We start from the raw sequence: 25302 nt of genomic DNA on the forward strand, positions 1-25302 counted from the left end.
TATTATAAGCTGGTTCTTTGAAGATTAACAAAATTGACAAACCATTTGCAAACTTAAAGGAAAAGAAGGAGGAGATACAAATAACATGACTAAGAAATGAAATGGGTGACATCCAATTGAACCAATGGAAATGAAAAGAACAGTCTCATGATACTAAGAATTGTAGTCCAACAAATTTGAAAAACTATAAGAAATGGACAGATTTCTAGAAACACACTACTCACCTAAACTAACAAATTGAGGTAGAAAATTTGAACAGATGCCAAACAAAAGAAGAAATTGAACAGGTCATGAAAAAAATTAGTAACAAAAAAAGTCCTGACCCAGATAGTTTCACTGGAAAATTCTACCAATCATTCAGAGAAGAGCTGTCAGCAGTCCTAACTCAAACTATTTCAGAACACAGAAAAAGATGGAATCCTCTAAAATTCATTTTATGAAGCAAGCATGACCATAATCCCCAGGCAAAGACACCATTAAAAAGGAAAGCTACAGACTAACATCATTCGTGAACATAGATGCAAAAATCTTCAAATTCCTAGCCAACAGATTCCAACATCAAAAAAAAATAAATAAATAAATCATTATCAAGTGGGATTCATACCAGGTATGCAAGGATGGTTCAACATCAGAAAAACAATAAATGTAATATATCACATAAAAAAAACTAAGGAAAAGAATCACATGATGATATCAACAGATAACAGAAAAGGCAACTGATGAAATCCAACACCGATTTCTGATAAATACTCTCAGAAAAAGAAGAATAGAAGGGAAATTCCTCAACATAATAAAAAATATATATGCAAAGTCAACAGCTAATATTATTCTCCATGGAGAGAGATGAAAACTATTCCCCTTGTGAAAGAAACCAGACAAAGATGCCCTCTATCACCATTACTCAACACTGTACTGGCAATCCTAGCCAGGACAATGAGGCAAGAATGGGAAATAAAATGCATCCAAATTGGTAAGGAAGAAGTAAAACTATCCCTGTTTGCATATGATATGATCCTATACACAGAAAACCCAAGAGACACAGCAAGAAAACTACTGGAACTTATTGAAAATGTAACAAAATGGCAGGATATAAGATCAACTTGCAAAATCCATTGAATTCCTCTACACTAGCAAAGAAGTCTCTGAAAATGAAATAAAGAAATCAATAACATTTACAATTGCTACCAAAAAGGTAAAAAAACCTGAAAATAAATCTTACCAGAAACACAAAAGACCTATACAAAGAAAACTACAAAACCCTACTTCAAGAAACTATGAGAGAGCTACATATACGAAAGAATATACCATGCTCATGGATAGGATGATTGAACACTATGAAAATAATACTACACAAAATAACCTACACATTCAATGCAATCCTGATCCAGATTCCATCCATACTCTTTAACAGCATGGAAAAACACTCATTAATTTTATATGGTAAGTAAAGAGACCTTGCATAAGAAAAGGGCTACTCAAGAAGAAGAACAAAGTAAGAGGTATTATACTCCTAGATCTCAAAACCTCCTATACAGCCACAATAGTCAAAACAGCCTGGTATTGGCACAAAGACAGACACATAGACCAAAAGAACAGAACTGAGAATCCAGATATAGATCCATTCACCTATGGTCAGCTGATCTTTGAAAAAGGGCAAAACTGGATATCCATTTGCAGAAAAATCAGACAAGATCCATACCTCACACCATACATAAAAACTAACTCCAGATGGATCAAAGACTTAAATCTGAAACCTAAAACTAAGGGAGTTCTGGTAGCATAGTGCCTAAGGCACTTGACTGCTAACTAGAAGCCTGGTGGTTCAAACCACCAGCCACTCCTCAGAAGGAAGGTTGGGCAATCTACTTCTGTAGTGATACTGCCTCGGAAGCCCAAGGAGGGGTCACTATGAGTTGGGTCCAACTCGATGGCACATAACAACAACAAACTATAAAGCTCATCAAAGAAAAACTAGGAGCAAACCTGTTCTTGTTGTTAGGTGCCGCTGAGTCTTCCCCAACTCATAAAGAACCTATGCACAGCAGAACGAAACACTGCCCGGTCTTGCGCCAGTCTCATGATCCTTGCTATATGTGAGCCCATCGTTGCAGCCACCGTGTCAATCCATCTCATTGAGGGCCTTCCCCTTCTTCGTTGACCCTCCACCTTACCAAGCATGATATCCTTCTCCAGGGAATGGTTCCTTCTGACAACACGACTAAAGTAGGTGAGATGAAATCTGGCCATTCTTGCTTCCAAGGAACATTCCAGCTGCACTTCTTCCAGGAGAGATCTGCTAGTCCTTCTAGAAGACCACGGTATTCTTAGCATTCTTCTCCAACACCACAACTCAAAAGTTTTAACTCTTCTCCGTTCTTCCTTATTCATTGTCCAGCTCTCACATGCATACTAGGCAACTGAGAATACCATGGCTTGACTTAGGTACACCTTAGTCTTCAAGGAGGTATTTTTGTTCTTCAGCTTTGAAAGAGGTCTTTTGCAGCAGATTTTCCCAATGCAATATGTCATCTGAGGTCTGGACTGCTGCTTCCATTGGTGTTGATTGTAGAATCAAGTAATATGAAGTCCTTGACAACTTCAATCTTTTCTGATTGTGAACCTGTTCATTGTGAACCTGTTCACTGACTTGGTTGTGAGGATTTTTGTTTTCTTTATATTGAGGTGTAATCCGTAGTGCAGACTGTAGTCTTTAATATTCAGCAGTAAATGCTTCAAGTCGTCCTCACTTTCAGCAAGCAAAGTTGTGTCATTTGCATATTGCAGGTTGTTAATGAGGGGCAAATTCAGGGGCCTTTACTTATGACATATATAGACTTTCAAACATAACCAAAAATGCACGAACAGTAGAAGATAAACTAGATATAACTGGGACTTTCTAAAAATTAAATTATTACGCACATCAAAAGATTTCTCCTAAAGAGTAAAAAGAGAACCTACAGATTCGGAAAATATATCTGGCACCGATGTATCTGATAAAGGACTTATCTCGATATATCTGATAAGGGACTTATCTCTAAAATTTATAGAAAACTCAAACACCTCAACATCAAAAAGATTAGCAATCCAATTAAAAAATGGTCAGAAGACATGAACATACACTTTACCAAAGTAGATATTCAGGTGGCCAACAAACACATGAAGAAATGTTTGCGATCATTAGCCATTACCTCACAAACCAAACTCACGACTGTTGAGTGGGATCCGACTCATAGCAACCTCTTGTTGGGTTTCTGAGGCAATATCACTATAGAAGTAGATTGCCCAATCTCTCTTCCGAGGAATGGCTAGTGGGTTTGAACAGCCAGCCTTCTGGTTAGGAGTCAAATGCCTTAGATGCAAATCAAAACAATGAGATACATCTCACCCCAGCACTAAAAGCAAAGTTCAACAAGACAGAAACTAACAAATGGAGAGCTTGAGATTGTCATACACTGCCAGCTGAACTGTAAAATAATACAACCACTGTGGAAACTGGTATGGCGATTCCTTACAAAGTTGGAAACAGATGTACCACTCGATCCAGCCATCCCATTACTAGGATATATACTAGAGCATCACAGTAGCTTTATACAATCAAGCGCTGCATAATGTCCTTTTGGGCAACATCCAACTGCATATATGTCCACAGTCTCGTAAGGTTATAACAGAGTCCAGACATCATGATCGTAGAAAAGGGTATAGCAAATGTGACAGCTTCTTGCATGCAACACATATATCTCATGTCTCCAGTATAGAAAGTGATTGTGCTGCCAGGCACATGGCACAGGACACATAAAACCTATTAATAATCTGTCTTCATAGTCATAATCCTTGGAAAGAAGCTTGGGCAACCTACTTCCATAGTGATACTGCCTCAGAAACCCAAGGAGGGGTCTCTATGAGTCAGATCTGACTTGACAGCAGTGTGTTGTGTTTGACAATCATAATAAATGCCTATGCTACCAGTTTATGCATGTACTGTCCTGTAATTTCTGCCTAAAAAGCATACTATAACAATGTATGCTTCAATTCATAGGCAGCAGTATCCAATCTCGTGTACCCTGTGCCTCTTGAGCATTGTAGCATTATCTCTTGCTTAATTTTCTTCAAAAATTTTACTGGGAAGTAGATCATGGCCCCCAAAACCAGCCCTAGTATTAGAAGCAAGAGACAAAGGAGAAGTATCGATTTGGAAGTAAAATAAAAGGTTACTAAACAACACTAAGGTGGGAAATCAGTGAATGCTATCACTTGCAATTTAGGCATGTTGCACTCTACAATCCCCAAAAACAGAGTTAAAATTCTCCAAACTGTTAAAGAATTGGCTCCACTGAAAGATACAAGGCTAATAAAAATGTGAGAGGGACTTGTATCAGATACAGAGATACTGCTAATGACGTGGATTGAGGACCAAATGTAAAAGCAAATCCCTTTAAGCACACTGATGATCACACTGAGGGATGAAGCTTGGTCGAGACGCTTAGAGAAAAAACAGGACCAGATTACAATATGGCATTCATACAACATCCAAATCACAAAATACCCTATTTCACAAAACATACTATGGACGTTAAATGAGGAATGATTGTAACACATTTTGAAAGCTGGAGTCTTCCTTCCTATTTTCTTCTTCTTTTTCAATATTGTTTTAACTATTTTGTGGTTTGAAATTTTTGTTTGTTTGTTTCACCTGAGGTTTATGATGGGTTATTATGAGGTACAACTACTAGCTGAAAGGTAAGTGGTTTGAACCCACCTGGAAGCACCTGTGACATATACCTGGTGATCTGCTTCAGAAAGGTCATAGCCTTGAAAACCTTATGAAGTAGTTCTACTCTGAACATGTACGGTCTCCATGAATCAGAATCAACTCAATGGCAACTATCAACAACATTATGAGGTGCAGATCTCAACTAAGTTGTCTATCCAAAGATTTGTCCACTTGTCTCAACACCATGGATCAAGAAGTTTATTTTGATGTAAATTACCATAGAAATTGTTTTTTGTTTCATAAATGTACCTTCCTATTTTCACTAACATCTGTTAACACTTCATAAAATGTTTAGATACTGTAAATAGTAGGGAAAGTCTCTATGGTATGACTTTTCAAACTTCATTAGCTAGTCTCACTTTTTATTTTTTTAGATGATTACTGATATCCTACTTCTCAACTAGGAGCTCTGGTAGCATAGTGCCTAAGATACTAGACTGCTAACCAGAAGGCTGGCGGTTCAAACACACCAGCCACTTCTCGGAAGGAAGATGGGGCAATCTACTTCCGTAGTGATACTGCCTTAGAAACCCAAGGAGGGGTCGCTATGGGTCGGGTCCGACTCGACGGCACATAACAACAACAACTTCTCAACCATCGCGTGAATTAGAATTTTGATTTAAACCACATGTGGCAGTTAAGTTTGTGTGTCAACTTGGCGGGCCTGGTTGAGCGGCTGGGCAGCTGAATGTAGGTATTCACCCATGGTGAGATTGGTAATTAACTCCATGGTGGAATCTGCTGTGAGCAGCTGAGTAGCTGCCTTTGGTTATGTGGTCTGCTTCCCCTATATAAGAAACAGCTCTGGGAATGGTCTCTAGCTTATGGCACGCTTGAACCCTGCATGCAGCCATGTCATTGTTCAGCAGCCTGCCATGCATGCTCTACCGACCTTGGGACTTTCAATGGACTTGAATTAATGGCCTGCCATGTAGTTTGTAACCTTGAGACTGCACCACTTTGTCAACCTTGGGCTTATTACCCTCAGCAGCCAGTAGCTGCCTGAGTGAAGAGATGCCTCTAGCTTCATTGGGCCAGGAGCAAGAGGCAGAGCTGAAGCCCAAGGTTGAGGGGCGCTCACACAGCCCCTAGAGTCTGGCACTGGCACTTTGAACTTGGACTTAAAGCCTCCAAACTGTTTTTTTTTCGATTTGTTTAAGCATCCCATTTATGGTATATTTCTGTCAGAGCAGCACTAGGTAACTGGAACACTATATTAAAACTTGTAGAAACATCCTTTTCAAATATTTAAAGAGAATAATAGTAATTGGTAGCTCTTTCAGGTCCTGTACTACATACTAACCATGAGTATCTTTTCATTTAATCTTTATACTTACCCTAGGAAATACTACTGTTATATTCACTTGTCCAATGACAAAACATATTTAAGAGATTAATTTATAAAGTGTTCGTGATCACATCATACTCGAAAAAGGTCTTATATTCCAGAGTCTAGATTCTTAACTAAGTGTAGTATGTCTCAAAATGTTAAGTTTCTCAAATTTATCAAGAGTTAATAGCTTTCTATAGGTCACACATGTTTATTAAGGAAATTCCTAAAGATTTCACATATTTTGTGGCTAATATAAATAGGATATCTTTTCTTAATTGGTCAGTGCTCATAATGAGCAAATTTTTTTTTTAAAAAAAATAACATTTATCCTGTACTCCACCCTCTCACTGAGCTTGTATTATAGATTTTCCATTGATTTTTTTTTTTTTGGATTAATAATAATTTTGCCTCTTCCCTTCCAATACTTACACCTGTTTCATACCTCGTAGTAGACAATTTCTAGATCACTTTTGTAAAAGTAAAACTAATGACTTAAAAAAAAGAAGTCAGATTTATCTTAAAATGTTTAGAAATACTTACACTAAAATGAAATTAATTCTCACCTTTACAGAAAATATAACACCTCCTTTAGGTTTAAATGAATTGAACAGTGCCAACAAATCTTTTGCCTTTAATCTATCCCAGTCCATGTTGCAAACTGCTAATCGATGTGTGATCTGCAAAATGAGAAAAATACACAATCTATATTGTACCTAGTGCTTAACAACTAAAGATATTGAAAATGAAATGCCTTTATCCCCTCACATGCTGAAAATTATTAACATGATAGTTGTCTAAGTGGTTTCAGTAAGGAGCTCTGGTGGCATAATGGATAAGTTACTTGACTGCCAATTGTAAGGTCAGCAGTTCAAACCCACCAGCTGCTCCGCAGAAGGAAGATAGGGCACTCTACTTCCATAAAGATTTATAGCCTCAGAAACCCAATGGGGGTCACTATAAGTCGGAAACAACTTGATGACTGTGAGTTTGATTTTTGAAGTGGTTTCAGTATGTAAGAAAACGTCAAATGAGTCAAACAATAGTAAATCATCAACAGATAAGTGTTTTCTTACTTTCATTCTTAATTCTTAAATCAGGACACGATCATGAGTTGATTTTTTTTAACTATCATGTCTGTAAAGCCATTTCGCCAACCGTGCATGAGTAGGCAAGTTAAGTATGTTACCATGTAGCATTTCTAATAGGTGTAGCAGGGAGAGAAATATAAACTACTACCTAAAACAAGTCTTTTCTAAAAATTGCTTGTGACTTTATATTGAACTTTTTCCTTATCTGGACAATTTCTCATTCATATATATTCCAAAACAAGAAGTTTTAACCATAATTGTCAAGAGTATTATTTTGCAGTAATGTTTTCTCATTTAATGACAGCAATGCTAAAACTCATAAAAAAAAGCTCCTCGTACTATTTTCTTTACAAATAAAGGATTACCTCATCAGCCCGAGGGGCATCTTTATCTAATTCTCTCCAAGCATGCTCAAAACTGGATTGCTCTGGAAGTAAATCTTCATCTTCTTCATCTTCAGAACTAGTTTCTATATTGCCTTTACCCCGAGCAAGATCAGGGCCACTGTCACTTTCATCATCTTCACCATCCTCATTTTCATCCTCCTCAACTTCATCATCACCATCATCTGAAGCTCTACCAACATCTTCAGATTCCTCATCATCTATTTCACTAGCACTTTCTGAATGTTCCTTCAGAGACTCTTCATCTGTTGAGTTTTCATAATCATTTCCTGCCATTGTGAGTGCAACCACTGCAAAGCGGGAGAAATGAAGAAAACACAAACATTGAGTAAAAACTACTTTGACATTAAATCCAATAAAAATATAATTTCATTAAAAAAGCAAAGGAAGATTATAAAATCAGTGAAATTTATGTCTAAACAAGTTACTTAATAGAAATTTTAAATATAACCAGATCATGCAAGTAGATTCATATATTCATTCAATTGATATCTATGGAATACTAAGTGTGCAATAAGTAATGGTAGGCAAAAGAAGTAACAGCTGTTCTCACTGAACTTCTAGTCAAGTGAAAAGGACAGATGGGCAATTATTAGTCAAATAAAATCAACTAAAGCAACAAATACAAAAAAATGAAAATTACAACTAAGACAAGTACTAAGAAGGAATAGTGCTATGAAATCATATGAAAGGGGTCTCTGAGTAAAACTGACCTACTACTTGAAAGAGGGGCTCTAGAGGTATGCCTAAGGCATTTGACTGCTAACCAGAAGGCTGGTGGTTCAAATCCACCAGCCACTCCTCAGAAGGAAGACTGGGCATTCTACTTCGGTAGTGATACCACCTCGGAAACCCAAGTAGGGGTTGCTATAAGTCGGACCTGACTCCACTGCAGCATGTTTGGTTTTTGGTTTGGCTACTTGAAAGATGAAAAGGAACCAGGTCAAAGTTAGATTGTTGTTGTTATGTGCCGTGGAGTCGGCCCCGACTCATAGCGACCTCTCCTTGGGTTTCTGAGGCAGTATCACTACGGAAGTAGGACTGCCCAACCTTCCTTCCGATGAGTGGCTGGTGGGTTTGAACCGCCAGCCTTCTGGTTAGCAGGCAAGTGTCTTAGCCACTATGCTACCAGAGCTCCCAAAGTTAGATTAGTAGAGAGAATTTGTTCCAAACAGCAAGAAAAACATATGTAAAGATTCACTTATAAGAAAATGTCTGGCAAGCAAGAAGTCTTACAACAGATGAGCTGGATAGGTAGCAGCCCTACTATCAAAAAGCATACTGAGTTATGAAGTATGTCATAAAAGCCACTGATCTATTTTCAGAGGAAAATGAGAGTTACATATTGAAAAGACAACAATGACTGTTGTTGTTATGTGCCATCCAGTTGGACCCGACTCACAGCGACCCCTCCTTGGGTTTCCAAGGCAGTATCACTAGACTGCCCAACCTTCCTTCTGAAGAGTGGCTGGTGGGTTTGAACCGCCAGCCTTCTGGTTAGCAGTCAAGTGCCTTTGGCATGATGCTACCAGACCTCCTAATGACTACACTGTAGAAAATTGACAGGAGGGAGTCAATGAATATGAATAAACCAATTAGAAAGGTAATCCAGTACTTCAGGAAATGAAGGTAGTACTGGCTAGGTTGGTGACAACAGAGATATAGAGAAGTGAATGGGTTTCAGAGTCATTAGGGGATAAAACCAACAGTAACTGTGATTGGAAGGGTACTTCCATGGGGGTGGGAGGATAGAAGTTTTGGAAGTGTCAAGGATAAGTGCTAGTTTTTTTGGCTTGCACAGATAGAAAGGAACACTGGAAAATAAACTTTTTTTATCTGGTGGGGGAAAATCATGAATTGTTTTGTATAGGTGAATTTAAAGTGTTTCTGTGTCTTCTAGAACCATGGTGATACAGTGGTTAGGTGCTCAGCTTTTACTTGAAAGGTTGGTAGTTTTAACCAACCAGCTACTCTGTGGGAAAAAGATGTGGAAGTTAGCTTCCACAAAGATTACAACCTTGGAAACCCTACGGGACAGTTCTCATCTCTATTATAAGGGTGTTATGAGTTAGAATTGATTAGATGGCTAAGGGTTTTTTTTTGAGATACCAAGAAACGAGTTAGCTATATGTGTCTACAGAATTCCTCGGTGGTGCAAACATTTGGTTAAAACATTCAGTTGCTAGGCAAAAGGTTGGTGGTTCAAGTCAACCCAGTAGTTCCTCAAAAGAAAGACCTCCAATCTACTCCTAAAAAATCAACCTTGGTAACTTTTCCAATTACTGCATTTTGAGTGGCCTTTTCCTTTGAATTCTCATAGCTTTTCATTAAATGTCTTTTATGGTACTTACTATTATTCTATTTTGTATTATAGTTCACTGATCCCTTCTATTTTAGATCTGTTTTGTTCAACATGATAGCCCATAGCAACATGTGGCTACTGAGCACCTGAAACAGCATTAGCTCAAATTGAGATCAGTGATAAATGTAAATACACCAGAAGAATTAGTATTAAAAAAAGTAAAATATTTCATTAAATTTTAAAATAGTGATTACACATTAAAATGATATTATGCATTTCTTAGATATTGGATTAAATAAAATACACTGTTAAAATTTCTTTTTTTTTTTTTTACTTTTCAATGTGGCTACCACAAAATTCAAAATTACACATTTCTATTGGACTATGCCGCTTTAGACTAGGGCCACTGTACAGAGTTGAGCAGGTTGTTATTTGCACAAACCAACCAAAAAAAAAACCAAACACACTGCTGTGGAGTCGGATCCGAGTCATAGTGACCCCTCCTTGGGTTTCCGAGGTAGAGTGCCCAATCGTCCTTCTGAGGAGTGCTAACTTCCAGTTAGCAGTAAAATGCTTCAGGCACTGTCAGGAAGGCTCTTTATTTGCACAAAAGCACATGCAAATCAAGCGCAAACTCCACTCACCAAACCATGCATCCTACAAGGGGAGCACTGTCTGCTCAGGGGAAGAGAATTTGTTGTTTCATGCAAAGAATTGCCACCTCACCAAACTGTGAACCGTGGAAGCTGTGCATGTCCAGAGAGAGATGCCTTTTTCTAATTTATAAAAAAACATCATATAAACTAGCAATAGTTCTGAAATGGGAGACCATGTTCTATCTACCAATTTTAATTACTGAATTTGTATTTATTGACCAAATGAAAGCACGCATGCTTCAACTCTACTTACCTGCTTCAGACACACTGCCTCTTATCATGTGATAACATACAACAGTCTTTCTAGATATAAAATATAGCTGTCACTACCACAAATCAAAATCCTTATTTAGCTTCAAACCTGAAATCTTCACTTGTCTGTCTTCTAGCCATTATGGCACCAAATCAAAAATTACTCATCATTCCATGGTATATTTTCTTTCATAACTTTGTATTTCCAAAGAAGTATCTGACATTCTCATTATACTATGAAAATACTTAAGGTATGTTTATATTTTAAAAGACCAATATAAAAATAAATACCGTAACAGGAAGAATCCCCAATTCTTTCCAACCAACCTGATTGCATTTCTTTCCCTGTCTTGGGGCAGGGTGATTTCAATATTTCAGTGATGTTCGAGTCAATTATCTTCAGTTTTCCTTTAGGAAGGTAGTCTGTACTATGTTGAACAATGCTTCTTTTCTCTTTTGTACCTTTCTGTACAAATTCTTTGCTATCCTTCTTAGATTTAAAGGATATTTTTGCTTTCTGAATTGTTTCAGAATTATGTAATACATTTTTACTTTCAGAATTCTTTTCATTAATTTTCTTCAAGTATTTCTTTTTCTCCTCAACCAGACTCTTTGAATCTATTCCTGTTTTAGCCTGAGTTTTTTTCTTCTTCATTTTTTCTTGGTTCTGGGCTTTGCTATCTTCATCAGAGAGATCTGAATCAGAATCTGAAAGGTCATAGTAGCGTTTCAAGTCCTCTGTAGTACTGTGGTTGATGGGGCGCCCTCTTTTATCCACAGCATAGTTCAACTTGAACTTTTTGTCATGAAACATGGCTCGAAATCTCTTGTCAATTTTGACTTTTTTATCCTTTTCTGGCATTTCCCAAAATCTTGGGTCCTTTGTAACCCGTCTAAACCTCTGGTCACTCATGATCTCTTGTTTGGATGTCATTTTGAAACCTCTGGACTAGACAAAAGCGTGAAAAAGCCGAACACTAAAAAAAAATCAAACAAATGTTAAAATAATGAAGAGTTAGGAATGCAATTAAATTTTTTTGAAAAAAATATTAATTCACAATATGCTATAAATTAAATGAAGGTAACAAATCTAATTTCATTTTCCCTACTTGCTCTGGTTCATATGTAGAAGAACAAACACATATCACAATATTCTTTTTCATTAGAAAACATTTGAAGAAATAAGGCAAACAGATTCCCACAGCTTTTTGCTAGGGTAAATGTCCACTAGCCAATGGCACTCAGAATTCCTGTCCGTGTTGTAAGTTAAAAAAGCTACCTAATATAATTAAAATACTTGCAAGCCTTGGTTTGGCCCCTTGTTTCTTTGCATTCCCCGCCCATTTTCACTGTTAATCCTTACCTTCTGGTAGTCCCAATAGCCTGTAGTTCTACAAGGCCAATCTCCTAATTACTTCATAAACAGATCAAAATCGATTCAGCTTTAGCTCATCAACGTCCCTCTTTAAATCCTACTGCCCTCTTGTTCAAGACTCACATAGAGACTCACTTCAGTTAATAAATATCACTTTTTTCCTGTAATATCTTATGCTAAACCAAAAAAACCAAACTAACTGCCATCGAGTCGGATTCGACTCACAGAGACCCTCCTTGAGTTTCCTAGTCGGTATCACTACGGAAGTAGATTGCCCAATCTTCTATCTTATGCTAGAATAGATTATTATATTAGAATAAATATAAACATGCACTTACAAATTAGCACTGTTCCCCTGAAAACAGTTACCAATGGTTCAGCATCTCTGGATTTGATTTTTGGTAAATAACAAAAGTAAGTGAGTATTAAAAGCAAATAGTGGTCAAGAAGGGTAGTTATGCTTTGTTTTAAAAACAAAGCTTGACCACAAAGCTGTGTTTTCTTAAAACAACTTTCTTTTTTAATGACTTAGGTGGAAAAAACAGATTTCACAGATACATTCACACACTAAAATAAAAATAATACTTATATTAATAATGACGAACTGTTATATGCCAAGTACTGTTGCAAGAATTTTACATGTATTAAGATATTTAACCCTCCATAAAGTCTTCCGACATAGATATCATCACATCAAACTAATAAAGGTAATACGTAAATGTTTGGTACGAAAGCACTTGATAAACGTCAGATATTACAACAGAATAAAAAGAGCTCAGACCTCAGCTCCTACGCTCTCCCTCATCTCAGTAGCCCCCTCATCTGGGTGAACACCGAACGAGTGCCCTTTTCCCACTACAGCTTTTGCTCTGAGGCCCCTAGAGAAAGGGACCACTGAGGAGAGTCAAGAAAGTTAGAAAAATGAGGCTAGAAAGGTCAGGAGGAACAGGCGTACCAATCACGAATCCAGAGAAGACCCCGTCAGAGACTGCTTCTTCCCCTCTACTGTCTTCCTAACGCTGTACAAGCAAGCCACTTGGAGCCCCACAGCCGTCTCCACATCTCACACGAGACCAACACCCACAATCCTCCGCATGTCGTTCGGCCGTAATGGCACGCGAGGTGGGCCAAACTACTTCCCTTTTTCCTCTGCTACGATTTCTCTGGTTGGCTCCACAGTTGCGGCTGGGCATGCGCGTGACCTAAGCGAGCTGGCTAGTGACATCCGGGTTAAAAATGCTACGATTTAAGGGTCTCTGGTGTCTGTGGCGGCGACCTGCGGTGGCGGGGGTCCCCGCGGAGAACTTTAGCCGCAGGAAGGTCGCTTCTGGCATGTCTCTCCCGAACGGTGCCTCGCCTGGGTCCCTAAATATTTTTGACCGGAGTTTGAAGAGGAAACAGAAGAACTGGGCGGCCCAGCAGCCTGAGCCGATGAAGTATGACTATCTGAAGGAGGAGGTGAGAGGGTAGGCGACCGGGGAAGGGCAGCGCCGACCCCAAGCTTCGGTCATAGAACTGGGCAGGGCCTTGACCGCGCTTCGCCGTGTGACCTTGAGCAGCCGCTCTGCCTCTCTGAGCCTCTACCGTAAGCACGAGCTGGCGGGTTTAGGATATTCCTAGAATTTTATTCATTCGTTCATTCATTCATTCAGCACATATCGCTGTAGTTACCGCTGTGACCAGGACAAAATAAGACCGCTGCCCTCCAGGTGCTTGCATTTGTTGAGGGGAGTGGGCGAGCAGACCATAGGCAAAAAACCAAATTAACCAGGACGGTAATTTCAGTTAAACAAATAAGGTCAGGGAAATAAGAAATAAAATAGAGCTTAAATGATAGTAACTGCTGAGGTCTGGGATTGCCGCTGGACAAGGAGACCTCATGAGGAATTAGGTAGTCGAGCTGAGATCATAGGGGAAAAGCCCTAAAGGGAAAGACAAGGTGTAAAGCCCCTGGGCCGAAAGGATTTTGTTGAGTCCTCAGTAAAGCTGGAATTTAGAGCTCTCCTGAGTGGCGAAAGAGTCCATAAGGGCCTGAGTTATTAGGGCCTCATAAGGTAAAAGCTTTGCATTGTCTTCTTTGCCCGTGCTGTACATCCAGTATGGTAGTTGCTGGCAGCATGTGGTTTTTGAACACTTGAAATGTGGCTAAGCCAATCTAGATGTCCTGTAGGTGCAAAGCACACACTGGATTTCACTGCAGAAAATAATAAAGTAAAATATATCAATAATATTTTATTGAATGATTTGAATGACTTTTGCTAAAGTGTAAATGTGGCTTAAGAAAGTTATTTACTCATTTAGGAGTCCCACAGAATTTGCTATTTATTATTCACCAGTTACACAGTTCTTATCAAGTGGCCATTACACATTTATAATTTTTTCTCTGAAGAGATGTTCATATTTTTGATATATTAGGTTAAATAAAATATTCAAACTAGTTTCTGTTTTACTTTTTTAAAAATAGATATTAGAAAATTCAAAATTACGCATCACTTATTGCATTTCTATTGGACAGCATGCTCTAGAGGAAAGTGAGGTCATTGGATAGTTTTAAGCAGGCTAATGATGTGACCTGAATTACACTTTAGGAAGATGAAATGAAGATCTCTCATTTGCTTGGTCAAATTTGAGACTTCATCTTCTCTGCCCAGTTGGTGCTGTTCAAGGATGAGGGGCTAAGAGTTTCTATTTCTACTCTATGGACACACAGCACCAACTTCAGGCCTCATAAGTGCTTCTTCCAGGATGGAACAAAGCTGGAATCAAGTACAATGAGCTCTTTCAAGCCTATGCAATGAAATTTATTGAGCTCCTACTTTGGACTGAGGTTGCATCAGAGATAGCAGATAACAGATGTTTGACAGTGTGTTCTTCAAGAGCCTTAGAATTTAGAAGGGGAGATTGGTAATGCATATCATAGAAGTAGAAAGTAAACTATCAAGAAACTTTTTGTATCTTATCCATAAGGAACAGTGCACATCCTATACTGATACTGCCAGTTGCTAGTTCCTCCTGAAGGGCTCATGGTAGCATATACTCAGAAGATTGTGTTCCTAACTCCTGTTACCCTCCAGGAAAAACACCTAACTATAGCTTGGTTGAGGCCTGGACAATATGCGAACCTAGAATTAAATGAGATAATGTACATGAGAGCTCTTTTTATAATAAATATAAGGTATTCAAATTAAGAATGGCATATCAAGTCAACTTGATAATGTGCTGTATATCTCTTCCTACTCCCACCCCCTAAAAAAGCAGATACATGCAGATACACATATGTTCTGAAATTTCAAGCCATAATAGAAACTCTAGGATGCTCATGATGGATGCAATGGGAGGGGGAGAATATTAGGCTCCCACATTTTTATTCCTACCAAATAAAGCTAGCCCAGTGAAAAGAGGAGCCTATCTTATAACCTCTTTTCAAATTGGGGGGGGGGGCACTTCAGATTTGAATGAGTTTTTCTAAAGTGTAAATGTGACTCAAGAAAGTTATTTACTCATTTAGGAGTCCCACAGCATTTGCTATTATTCACCAGTTACTACAGTTCTTATCAAGTGGCCATTACACATTCCAAATTTTTTCACTTTCATATATCTCATGCTAATACCAGTGAACAGTAATGTTCCTATTGCTTTTCATTCTTGACATCGTATATTACATGAAATATAAAGGATATGTATATGTGCATGCATACATATATATATGTTTTTTTTAAAAAATGTGTAGTCTATGATTTAGTTAAATTAACTTTTAAAGTAAGTTGCCTCAATTTGTTTCTTAGGTTGTTTTCATTTATTTATCTTCCTATTCAGAATTAAAAACTTTATTTGATCAGATAAAAAAAAAGGGAAATACCTCTCTAATAAAAGTAATCTATGAGTTATTGAATACTGGAAAAAGAGTGTTACTTCTCTGTTAAACCTGCTTATCTTAACTTGTGTATATCATTGCCTCTTGTTCGAACTTCAGGTTGGAAGTCGGATTGCTGATCGTGTATATGACATAGCCAGGTAAGTGATGATTACTTAACAAAATGTGATAAATGTTTGGCTGGAGACTCGAGATTAAATGTGGAGAGTTTGATATCTGGAGTGGCAGAATCTGGAGGAATTTATTATTAGGAGTGGTGATAGCCACTCTAATTCTCTCCTTGTTTTTCACATCTGAGAGAGCAAACGTTCTTTTTTTTTCATTGTTCCCTCAAACATGAATGAATGCAAGCATAATGCATAGCTTCTCTCCAAGCCTGAGTGAATGATCTTTTAATTTGGCCAAGAGCTAGTAGTAGAATTGCTGCAAAAATGGAGATAAAGAAATTCTATATGTGAATATTTAGGATTTACTATACCTAACTTTAAATATTTAATTAAAGTTAGCAGTACAGTGTCTTATCTAATGAAGGAAAGAATTTATCTACCTAGATTTGCTTTCCGGTTAGGTTGTATGAGCCTTTGGCCATTTTATCTTAAGCATTGTTAACGGTAACAAGGTTCTATGAGGCAGATTTAAGAAAAGAACACTTTCATCAAGTATTATTGAAAACTTGGTGAATTGATTCATTATTCCATATTAGACATAGTACAAGTTGTATAGACTGGAGTTGACAGCTATGTGGCAAATTCCTGGATTGAACCATGCAATAGAGTTACTTTATGATGTTAGCAGGGAGCTCTGGTAGCATAGTGGCTAAGGCACTTGACTGCTAACCAGAAGGCTGACGGTTCAAACCCACCAGCCACTCCTTGGAAGGAAGATGGGGCAATCTACTTCTGTAGTGATACTGCCTCGGAAACCCAAGGATGGATCGCTATGAGTCGGGTCCGACTCGATGGCACATAACAACAACAACAACATGATGTTAGCAAATCACTCTTTATGTTCTCTTTTGCTTAAATATCATCCGTTAAATTATACCAAGATGGGATAAATGTATTTCGTATGTCTATAATAAAGAGAATTTTGTAAAACCATGAACTTTTTTTGTTGTTGTTCTATCATATGTTTTTTCTTTTTCTGTTTTTTGTATAGTGATTTGGGTAAAAGTTACAGAGCAAATTCACTTTCCATACAGCAGCTCACATACACTTTGTCTCATAATGTTGACTACAATTTACCACAATGGAACAGTTCCCCTCCTACTTCCTCCCCATAGTTACCTCTTCCCTGTGTCCTTCCCTCCATGCACTCCTGCCTTCTGAACTGTCTCCCTGTGCATACACAGCCCTTCTATTCTCCCATGATTGTTCTCTCCAAGGAGTGTATCTACCTAATGTAAATGTTCAGCTCATATGCCTGTCTTTTGTTTGGCTGGAAGCCACAGGAGTGGGTTCAATTCCAGACCTGAAGGCCAGCTAGGGGCCATAGTCTCAGTGGTGCCATCACTCTTGTCAGACCAGCAAACCTGGTCCTTTTTTTTTTTTACTTGATGATTTTGAGTTTTCCACATTATTCTCCCACTCTATCCAGGATCTCCGACATAGATCCCCCTCTGAGTGGTTGACAGTGGTAGCCGGGCAACATATAGTTCTTCTGGTCTCAGTCGTATAGGCTGAGGATCACATGGTATACCAGTTGCTTGGACTGATTGTTTCCATGAATCTTTGTTTTTCTTTATTCTTCTTTGCTCTGGAGGAGGAGAGACCTAGCATTGCATTTAGATGGCTGCTTGTAAGCTTTTAAGATCCCAGTCACTACTCACCAAAGTAGGAGGCAGAACAATGTTTTGCGTAGTATGTTATGCCAATTGAGCTTGATGTCCCCTGTGACTATGGTCCTGAGCCCACAGGTCCAACTACTCGTTCCCTCTGGGTAGTTGGCTTTGGCCAAGAAGTGACTATAACCTTGTCCCTTGTCAGCTCTACTATATACCTAGGAAATTTTACAGAACATACAAATACACTTGTAGAAACATTGTCTGCCAACCCTATACGTGGTCTTGGGCACACTCCCCCCTGCATAGACAAACCTAATAGTTCAGCCTGTCCATCCATCTACCCGTATATCCATGTTTGCCTTCACTGACAATGCAGTATTGTATGTGCGGAAGGGTTCATCTTTATTGCCTGTACCTCCCATGTACCTCTCTCTGTCTTCCTCTTAGTGCCACTATGTTGATCACTCAAATTTGGTACATTGCCCTTCTCTTCACACAAATCAATGCTTGTCTCTACCTATCTAACAGTGTTCCCTCCCGTCCCCTCCCACCCTTGGTAACCAACAAAGAAAATTTCCTTCTATATATAAACCTTTCATTGATTTTTTTTTTACAATAACGGACTAATACAATATTTGTCCTTCTGTGATTGACTTAATTCACTCAGTGTAATCTCCTCTAAATTCATTCACATTGTGCGGTGTTTTGCCGATTCTACGTCATTCTTTAGAGTTTCATAGTATTCCTTTGTGTGTATGTACCATAATTTGGTTATCCATTCTTCAGTTGATGGATACCTAGATTGTTTCCATCTTTTTGCTATTATAAATAGTGCTGTGATGAACATGGTACAACCATGAACTCTTTCAGTCATATTTTAAATCCATCCGTGCTGCTTAAGAGAGTCTTGGAATAAATTAAATCCATGAGACAAAAGCTACTTCAGTATTTCAAATGATTACCCCATTTCTTTTGTTTCATTAGTGTCATTATTTTATTTTAATGATCTGAAAGATGGCTAATTCTTAATATTGTAGTTATTTGTTATGCTTGGAGTATAGACCATTTATGATTTAATTAATGAAAAATTAAATTTTGGAAATCTGTTAGGATTTTATAACCTTTTTATTTCACAGGAATTAACAAAACCCAAGTCTATAGAGAGACCTGTGATTATGGATAAAAGCATGTCTTAAACTAACTCTTTGAAATTGAATTATGAAAAATACTAGTCTAAATGTTCTTAGCTAATGTTCTTTTACTATAAAAAGTAGTGTATGTTATCAACATTGATCTTTTGTTGATTTTTAAAAAACTAACTGCACAGATTAATAAATGTCTTATTTATGAATTCAGAGGCTCTATGGTGATAAGCTAATTAACTTGTTGAGCATTTGTTCTGTGCTAAATGCTTTACATACCCTTGATTGTTGTGTGCCAATGAGTCTATTCAACTCACAGGGACCCTATAGGACAGAGTAGAACTTCTCTCTAGAATTTCTTAGGCTTTTACATTTATGGGAGCAGATAGCCATGTCTTTCCTTCTGTAAAGCTGCTTATGGTTTCAAACCACTGACCTTTCAGTTTGCAGCTGAGTGCTTAACCATTGCACCACCAGGGCTCCTTTTACATGGACTGTTTTGCAAAATTCTTAGACCAACTCTGAGTGAAGCAGTCATCTTTTCATTTTATAGTGGGAAACTAAGATCTATCAAGGTTAAATCACTTGTTTATGGTTACAGAACCAATAAATTTCAGGCCCAGAATGCTAGCTACTGTCTGTCTGATTTCAGAGCCTGCATGCTTAACAATTGTGCCATACTGCTTTTGTTAGTAATAGAGATACAGCATACAACGTAAATAAATGGTTAACTCTCACCAGTAGTGTTCTCCAACTCTGTACTGGTATTTTATGTTTTTGACGTAGATTTGTAACAGAAATTGAGAAAGTCTCTTCTTCCAATTTTTTTTTGAAAAACATTAGCTGATAAGTTTCCTGTCACAAATTTTTCTTTAACATATGACCTACAATTAGAAGTTTATACTGATTTAGTATTATAGCATATTTAGAGGAGGCAGTATGGCATAGGAGATAATAGTTCTGATTCAGGATTCAAGCATTGGATTCACGTTCTGACTCTGTCACTTACTTTTTGTTGACTTCCACAATTCTGAACTTTTACCATAATGCTTTGAACCTGATAAGTTTTCTGTAAAGATTAACTGTTACCTAGTTTTTTTTTTTTTTTTTTTATTTAACAAATTGATACTTCATAGTAATTCACAAAAAAATCATTTCCAAATGATCTGACAAGTTAACAAATTTGAAAAATAGAGGTATTTATTTACTAAGTCCCTGATATGAGCTCTGGTAGCATAGTGGCTAAAGCACTTGACTGCTAACCAGAAGGCTGGTGGTTCAAACCCACCAGCCACTCCTCGGAAGGAAGGTTGGGCAATCCTACTTCCGTAGTGATACTGCTTCGGAAACCTGAGGAGGGGTCGCTATGAGTCGGGGCCAACTCGACGGCACATAACAACAACAAGTCCCTGATAAGTATGTTCATTATTTTCCTGTTAGTTTATATATACTTCTTTTCATTCTTTATTGGATATTTTATAAAATTAAAAAGCCCATTTAAGCTGTTCTTCCAATCCATATCATGGAACAACCTTACTGGAAGCTGGTTCATTCTGAGATCGTGTAAATGGCAGGCTAGACAGAGTTGCTTCTTACATTATACTCTCTGGTAGGTATAGCTTGAAAGGCAAGGCAAATGATAACTTTCTGAAAGCTATGTTCAATAAAATGTTTTTACTTAAGAAAAATTAGTTCTTAGTAATAATTATGTATGACGTATATCACATGTATATTTGTATGTGTGGTATTATTACTGACAGAGCATAACTTAATGTCTCTTTGTTTTAGAGATTTCCCCCTTGCTTTGGATGTTGGTTGTGGAAGAGGTTACATAGCACAGAATTTGAATAAGGTACATTATTCAATGACATAATTTTACTTTGAGAAATAAAATTAATTCATTTTAAAAAAAAAAACCACCCAAACCTACTGCCATTGAGTTGATTCCGACTAGTAGCAACAATTTGTATATTTAGATTTTGATTATATTAGAATTGCTAACTTTTTTTTTAAGTGCTAGAACCACTTTCTTCTCAGCATTTTTTTCTTACGTTGTTTTTTTTTTTCCTTTGAAGTTGTATTATACAGCATTCTTACTGTTTTTAAAAACCCATGTAAGGTAAGTTTCTTTTTATTCCCACTTTAGTCATACTTTTTTTTATAATTTAAAATAAAAATCAGATTGGCATTAATATGGAAAATATGATTAAGCTAATGTAGGAAAGAAAAATATTTATTTTATGAGTTGTTTATCAATCTTTCTGTACAATTAAATAGAAGTTGTTAGATGCTGTTGAGTCTATTCTGGTTCATAGCAACCCCATGTGACAGAGTAGAACTGCTCCATAGGATTTTCTAGGCTGTAATGTTTATGGGAGCAAATGGTCAGGATTTTCTCCTATGGAGCCACTAGGTAGGTTAGCAGACAAGTACTTAAGCATCGCACCACCAGGGCATTGTATTGGTAGTCGTGGCGGTGTCAGGTGCTACAGAAAGGGCTTGGAAGCAGTGTCTTCCTCTGGCCTCCTTTAACTTCATGAGAGGGAGACAGAATCACCATCGGCAGCTCAAGGCTGACTACTGTGAGGCAGAAGTCAGACCAGCTGCCACTGTCCAACCTTTTTACCAATTCTGATACCAACCATCCCTCCCATGGCACTTTTTGCTTCTCCACTGGGTTCAATAATTTGTTGCAGTGACCACACAGAACTTAACAGACAATACTATCTGGGGTTTATTAGGGAAGTAACAGGTTACGTTTCAGGTTCAGGAATGCTCTCATGATACATTTCGTATACAAATTAGGCTACCTTCTCCTGTGCCCACAGGCACATCTCTCTTTAGCCTTTGGCCTCTTTGTCTGGCTTCTGGCTTGGCTCAGGTAAGTGTTAGCTCTTTTAGTTCTTCCAATAGGTGCATGTAGGTGTACCTTATTCTACCAGCAACCCTGCTGGCCAGAGACACTCAGCTTTCTTCCTCCATGGACTGGCTAGCCTACCACTCTGACTCATGGTGGTTTCTTGGTTCTGGTGCCACTGTTTCTCTACTAGTCTCTCTGTTGTCATCTCAGCACAGGGATCTTGGTTCCAAGGGTATGCTTCAGTCCTGTCCTTCATTCTGTACCTTGATGGTAGTGAGAACTTCCTTTATGCCTCTGGGAGGGCTCATGTTAAGCCTAGTGGAATGACAAAGCTGACTAATCCCCACATTATGGTTCCATGTACCTTATATCCACGCTCCCACCCCCACAAGGGTGCCTTGTACCTTATTTACATAACTAATAAGCTATCCACTCCCCTTGGTGTGCCACAGACACCTTAATAATGCATAGTTCCACCAGTCATCTGGTGGGAGTCATAAAGACCATGGCTACAAGAGCCATATCAAGTAATTCAGTGTACCACATGTGCCATCAAGACACTTCCAACTCATAGCAATCCTGTGTTCAGTAGAGCAAGACACTGTCTGATGCTGTGCCATCCTTGCAATCATTTCTTGAGCCCATCATTGCAGCCACTTTGTCAGTCCATCTTGTTGTTTTCGTTGACCCTCTACTTTACCAAGCATGATAACCTTTTCCAGGAACTGGTCCCTTCTGATGACATGACCAAAGTTTGAGAGACAAAATCTGGCCATTTTCGCTTCTGAGGAGCTTTCCAGCTGCATTTCTTCCAAGAGAGCTTTCTTCCTTCTTCTGGTAGTCAATGATTTTTTCAGTATTCTTTGCCAACACTGCAATTCAGATGCATCAGTTCTTCAGTCTTCGTTATTTATTGTCCAGCTTTCATATGAGGCTATTGAAAATACCATGGCTTGGGGTCAGGTGCACATTAGTCTTTAAAGTGACATCTTTATTTTATTAATGGTTGTTCCTATATATAGGACTCTGTTGGACAGAAAGATTAAAGTGGCATTTCTGTACAAAATCTATTTAGGTAAAAACTTGTATTGGTGCAGAAGTATGAGGCTTAGAAAACACTATTATTGATAATAGTAAATGCCACAGAAATGGTACAGGACATTTATTACACAGGCATAGGGGAATACAGCCAGGCTTCACAAACATTAGAACCAAGGCCCTCTTGTTCAGATGTTCTCTGGATTACATGGCTGCTGCATGGTTGCCTTCATTCTTTTTCCTCTCTGCAGACTGTGGTGTGCTGGAGCAGACTCATACCAGCTCATGAGAGCTCATTGTTAGCAACTCTTCCCACCTATATGTTCAGCAACGTTGTGCACTCATGTGAAAGTTTAAAATGCTAAAAAGCAGTTCATCACCAAAAGCCCAGTTCTTAAAACATTTATCAACCCACTGTGGCCTATGCCTTAAGTTAACAATACATACTCCAAGTCCAAGGATCTCTGCCCCTTTATTCCTTTCTCTAAAACTCTTAGTTCAAATTTTCAGGTGTTAGACCAGGACAGATTGTCTAAATGGCTTAATTCTTCATAGCTCACAGTTTACTGAAGCTTGTTGGAAAGAGCCAGTTGTGCACGTTTCATTGTACCTCTGCATTCAGCAGGGAGCTCTGGTAGAAGGCTAGTGGTTCAAACCCACCAGCTACTCCTTGGAAGGAAGGTTGGGAAATCTACTTCCATAGCAATAGCACCTCGGAAACCCAAGGAGAGGTTGCTCTGAGTCAGGTCTGACTCAATGGCACATAACAACAACAACTGTGTTAAACAGTGTCACATCGGTAGCATGGAGTCTGCTATTGTGGGTGTAGTTAACATCATAGAAATCAGCAAACACTACAACTCAGGGCACTTTTTTTTTTTTTCAGAGACTGTTAAACATTTACCTCACTACCAATTGCCCTCAGTCATTACCAGTCAGCAGGTAATGATGGTCTTCCCAAGTTGTAATCAGGAAAGTTTTCTAAGAAGGAGCTGTGTGTACGGTGGAAAGGATTGGCTTCTGTAGTAGAGGAGGGAAGACCAGAGTAGCTTAAATTTCTAGGATACCATTAACAGAGCTATGCTTTAAACAGGTCAAGCAAAGTAGGACTGTCCTTCACTCTCTGTAGTAAGAAGGAAGAGAGGATAGGTAAAGCAGAGGGAAGGTAAAACTACTTAACTTCCCCTTCCCAAGTATAACATTTGTTAAGTGTTTTATTATTTTTTGTAAACTCTTGAATGAATGACTAAAGGGCAAGAAACCATTCTAGGTCCTCTGTGTCTATTTAACTTCCTATTAGTTATTAATTTTTGTACCACTGGTGATACACAGAAAAATACACTTAAAAAACTGAAAATGCCTGTGTAATTATGACTTTTTCCTTAGCAGTTGCAACAGTTGTTTTGTTTTATTTGTTACTGTTTTTATTGTTGTTGTTTTTTGTTTCATCATTTGATCAGATTTAATTATTCCATTGCAGGAAACTGTTGGAAAGTTTTTCCAAGCAGACATTGCAGAGAATGCTTTGGTAGGTGGCTTCTTAACACTGTTGGCTTCTGATCAGGTCTTTATTCCTTTATTTTTTATTTTCTTGAAAATAACAGTTGCTTAATTTTAAACAATTATACACATAATCAAACCAAAACCCGAATCACTGCCATCTAGTCAATTCTGATTCATAGCAACCACTATTAGGTTTCCAAGGTTATAAATCTTTTTGGAAATAGACTGGCTCATCTTTTTTCCACAGAGCACCTGATGAGTTCAAACTGCCAACCTTTTGGTTAGCAGCCAGATCTCTTAACCACTACACCACCAAAGCTTATACATATAACATATATGAAGAATTAAGCGGCACAGGAAATACAAAGGAGAAAAGAAAAATCACCCATAATCCCACCACCCAGAGCAAAGTTAATGACATTTTGGTCTCCACCTTTGCTGATGTAACTATCGTCCCAACACACAATTTTATGAAAATGGTATTGTGCTAACATGCATCATCTTCACACGATGTCATTTCTATGCTAATGATATATATACCATCTTTTAAAAAGGCTATATAGTATTCTGCAAGCTCTGGTGATGTATTGCCTCAGACATTTGACTGCTAACTAAGGCTGGTGGTTCAAACCCACCAGCCACTCCTCGGAAGGAAGATTGGGCAGTCTACTTCCGTAGAGATACTACCTCGGAAACCCAAGGAGGGGTTGCTATGAGTTGGAAACAACTCGACGGCAGTGAGTGTGGTTTGCTATGTAGTATTCCATGGATTATTTAAGTAAATTCTATCGAAGGGCACTTTTATTTCTAATGTTTCAATAATCAACACTTACGAAACATTCTTGTATAAGTTTGTGTATTTGATTGATTTTTCTTCTTGGTACTGTAATTTATGGATTCAGTGGTGTTCATTTTTAATTT

The 25302-nt window shown here is 38.1% G+C and overlaps 2 protein-coding genes across 2 annotated transcripts in view; one reads left to right on the forward strand and one right to left on the reverse strand.

Moving 5' to 3' along the window:
- The window catches only part of ESF1 (ESF1 nucleolar pre-rRNA processing protein homolog), a 104209-nt gene extending 92469 nt beyond the window's left edge, over positions 1 to 11740 (reverse strand). The window contains exons 1-3 of the mRNA XM_007946384.2: positions 11134 to 11740; positions 7558 to 7886; positions 6668 to 6781 (exon numbers count right to left, since the gene is read on the reverse strand). Coding sequence (XP_007944575.1) covers positions 6668 to 6781; positions 7558 to 7886; positions 11134 to 11740 — 1050 coding nt within the window. The remainder of the gene's footprint in view (positions 1 to 6667; positions 6782 to 7557; positions 7887 to 11133) is intronic.
- Positions 11741 to 13372: 1632 nt separating this feature from the next.
- NDUFAF5 (NADH:ubiquinone oxidoreductase complex assembly factor 5) overlaps positions 13373 to 25302 on the forward strand; it is a 78710-nt gene continuing 66780 nt past the window's right edge. The window contains 4 exon segments of the mRNA XM_007946380.2: positions 13373 to 13639; positions 16155 to 16195; positions 20769 to 20832; positions 24359 to 24406. Coding sequence (XP_007944571.2) covers positions 13373 to 13639; positions 16155 to 16195; positions 20769 to 20832; positions 24359 to 24406 — 420 coding nt within the window.

Source organism: Orycteropus afer, unplaced genomic scaffold, assembly GCF_000298275.1.
Source record: "Orycteropus afer afer isolate SDZICR_OR568_19922 unplaced genomic scaffold, OryAfe1.0 scaffold00158, whole genome shotgun sequence".
NCBI classification, from domain to species: domain Eukaryota; kingdom Metazoa; phylum Chordata; class Mammalia; order Tubulidentata; family Orycteropodidae; genus Orycteropus; species Orycteropus afer.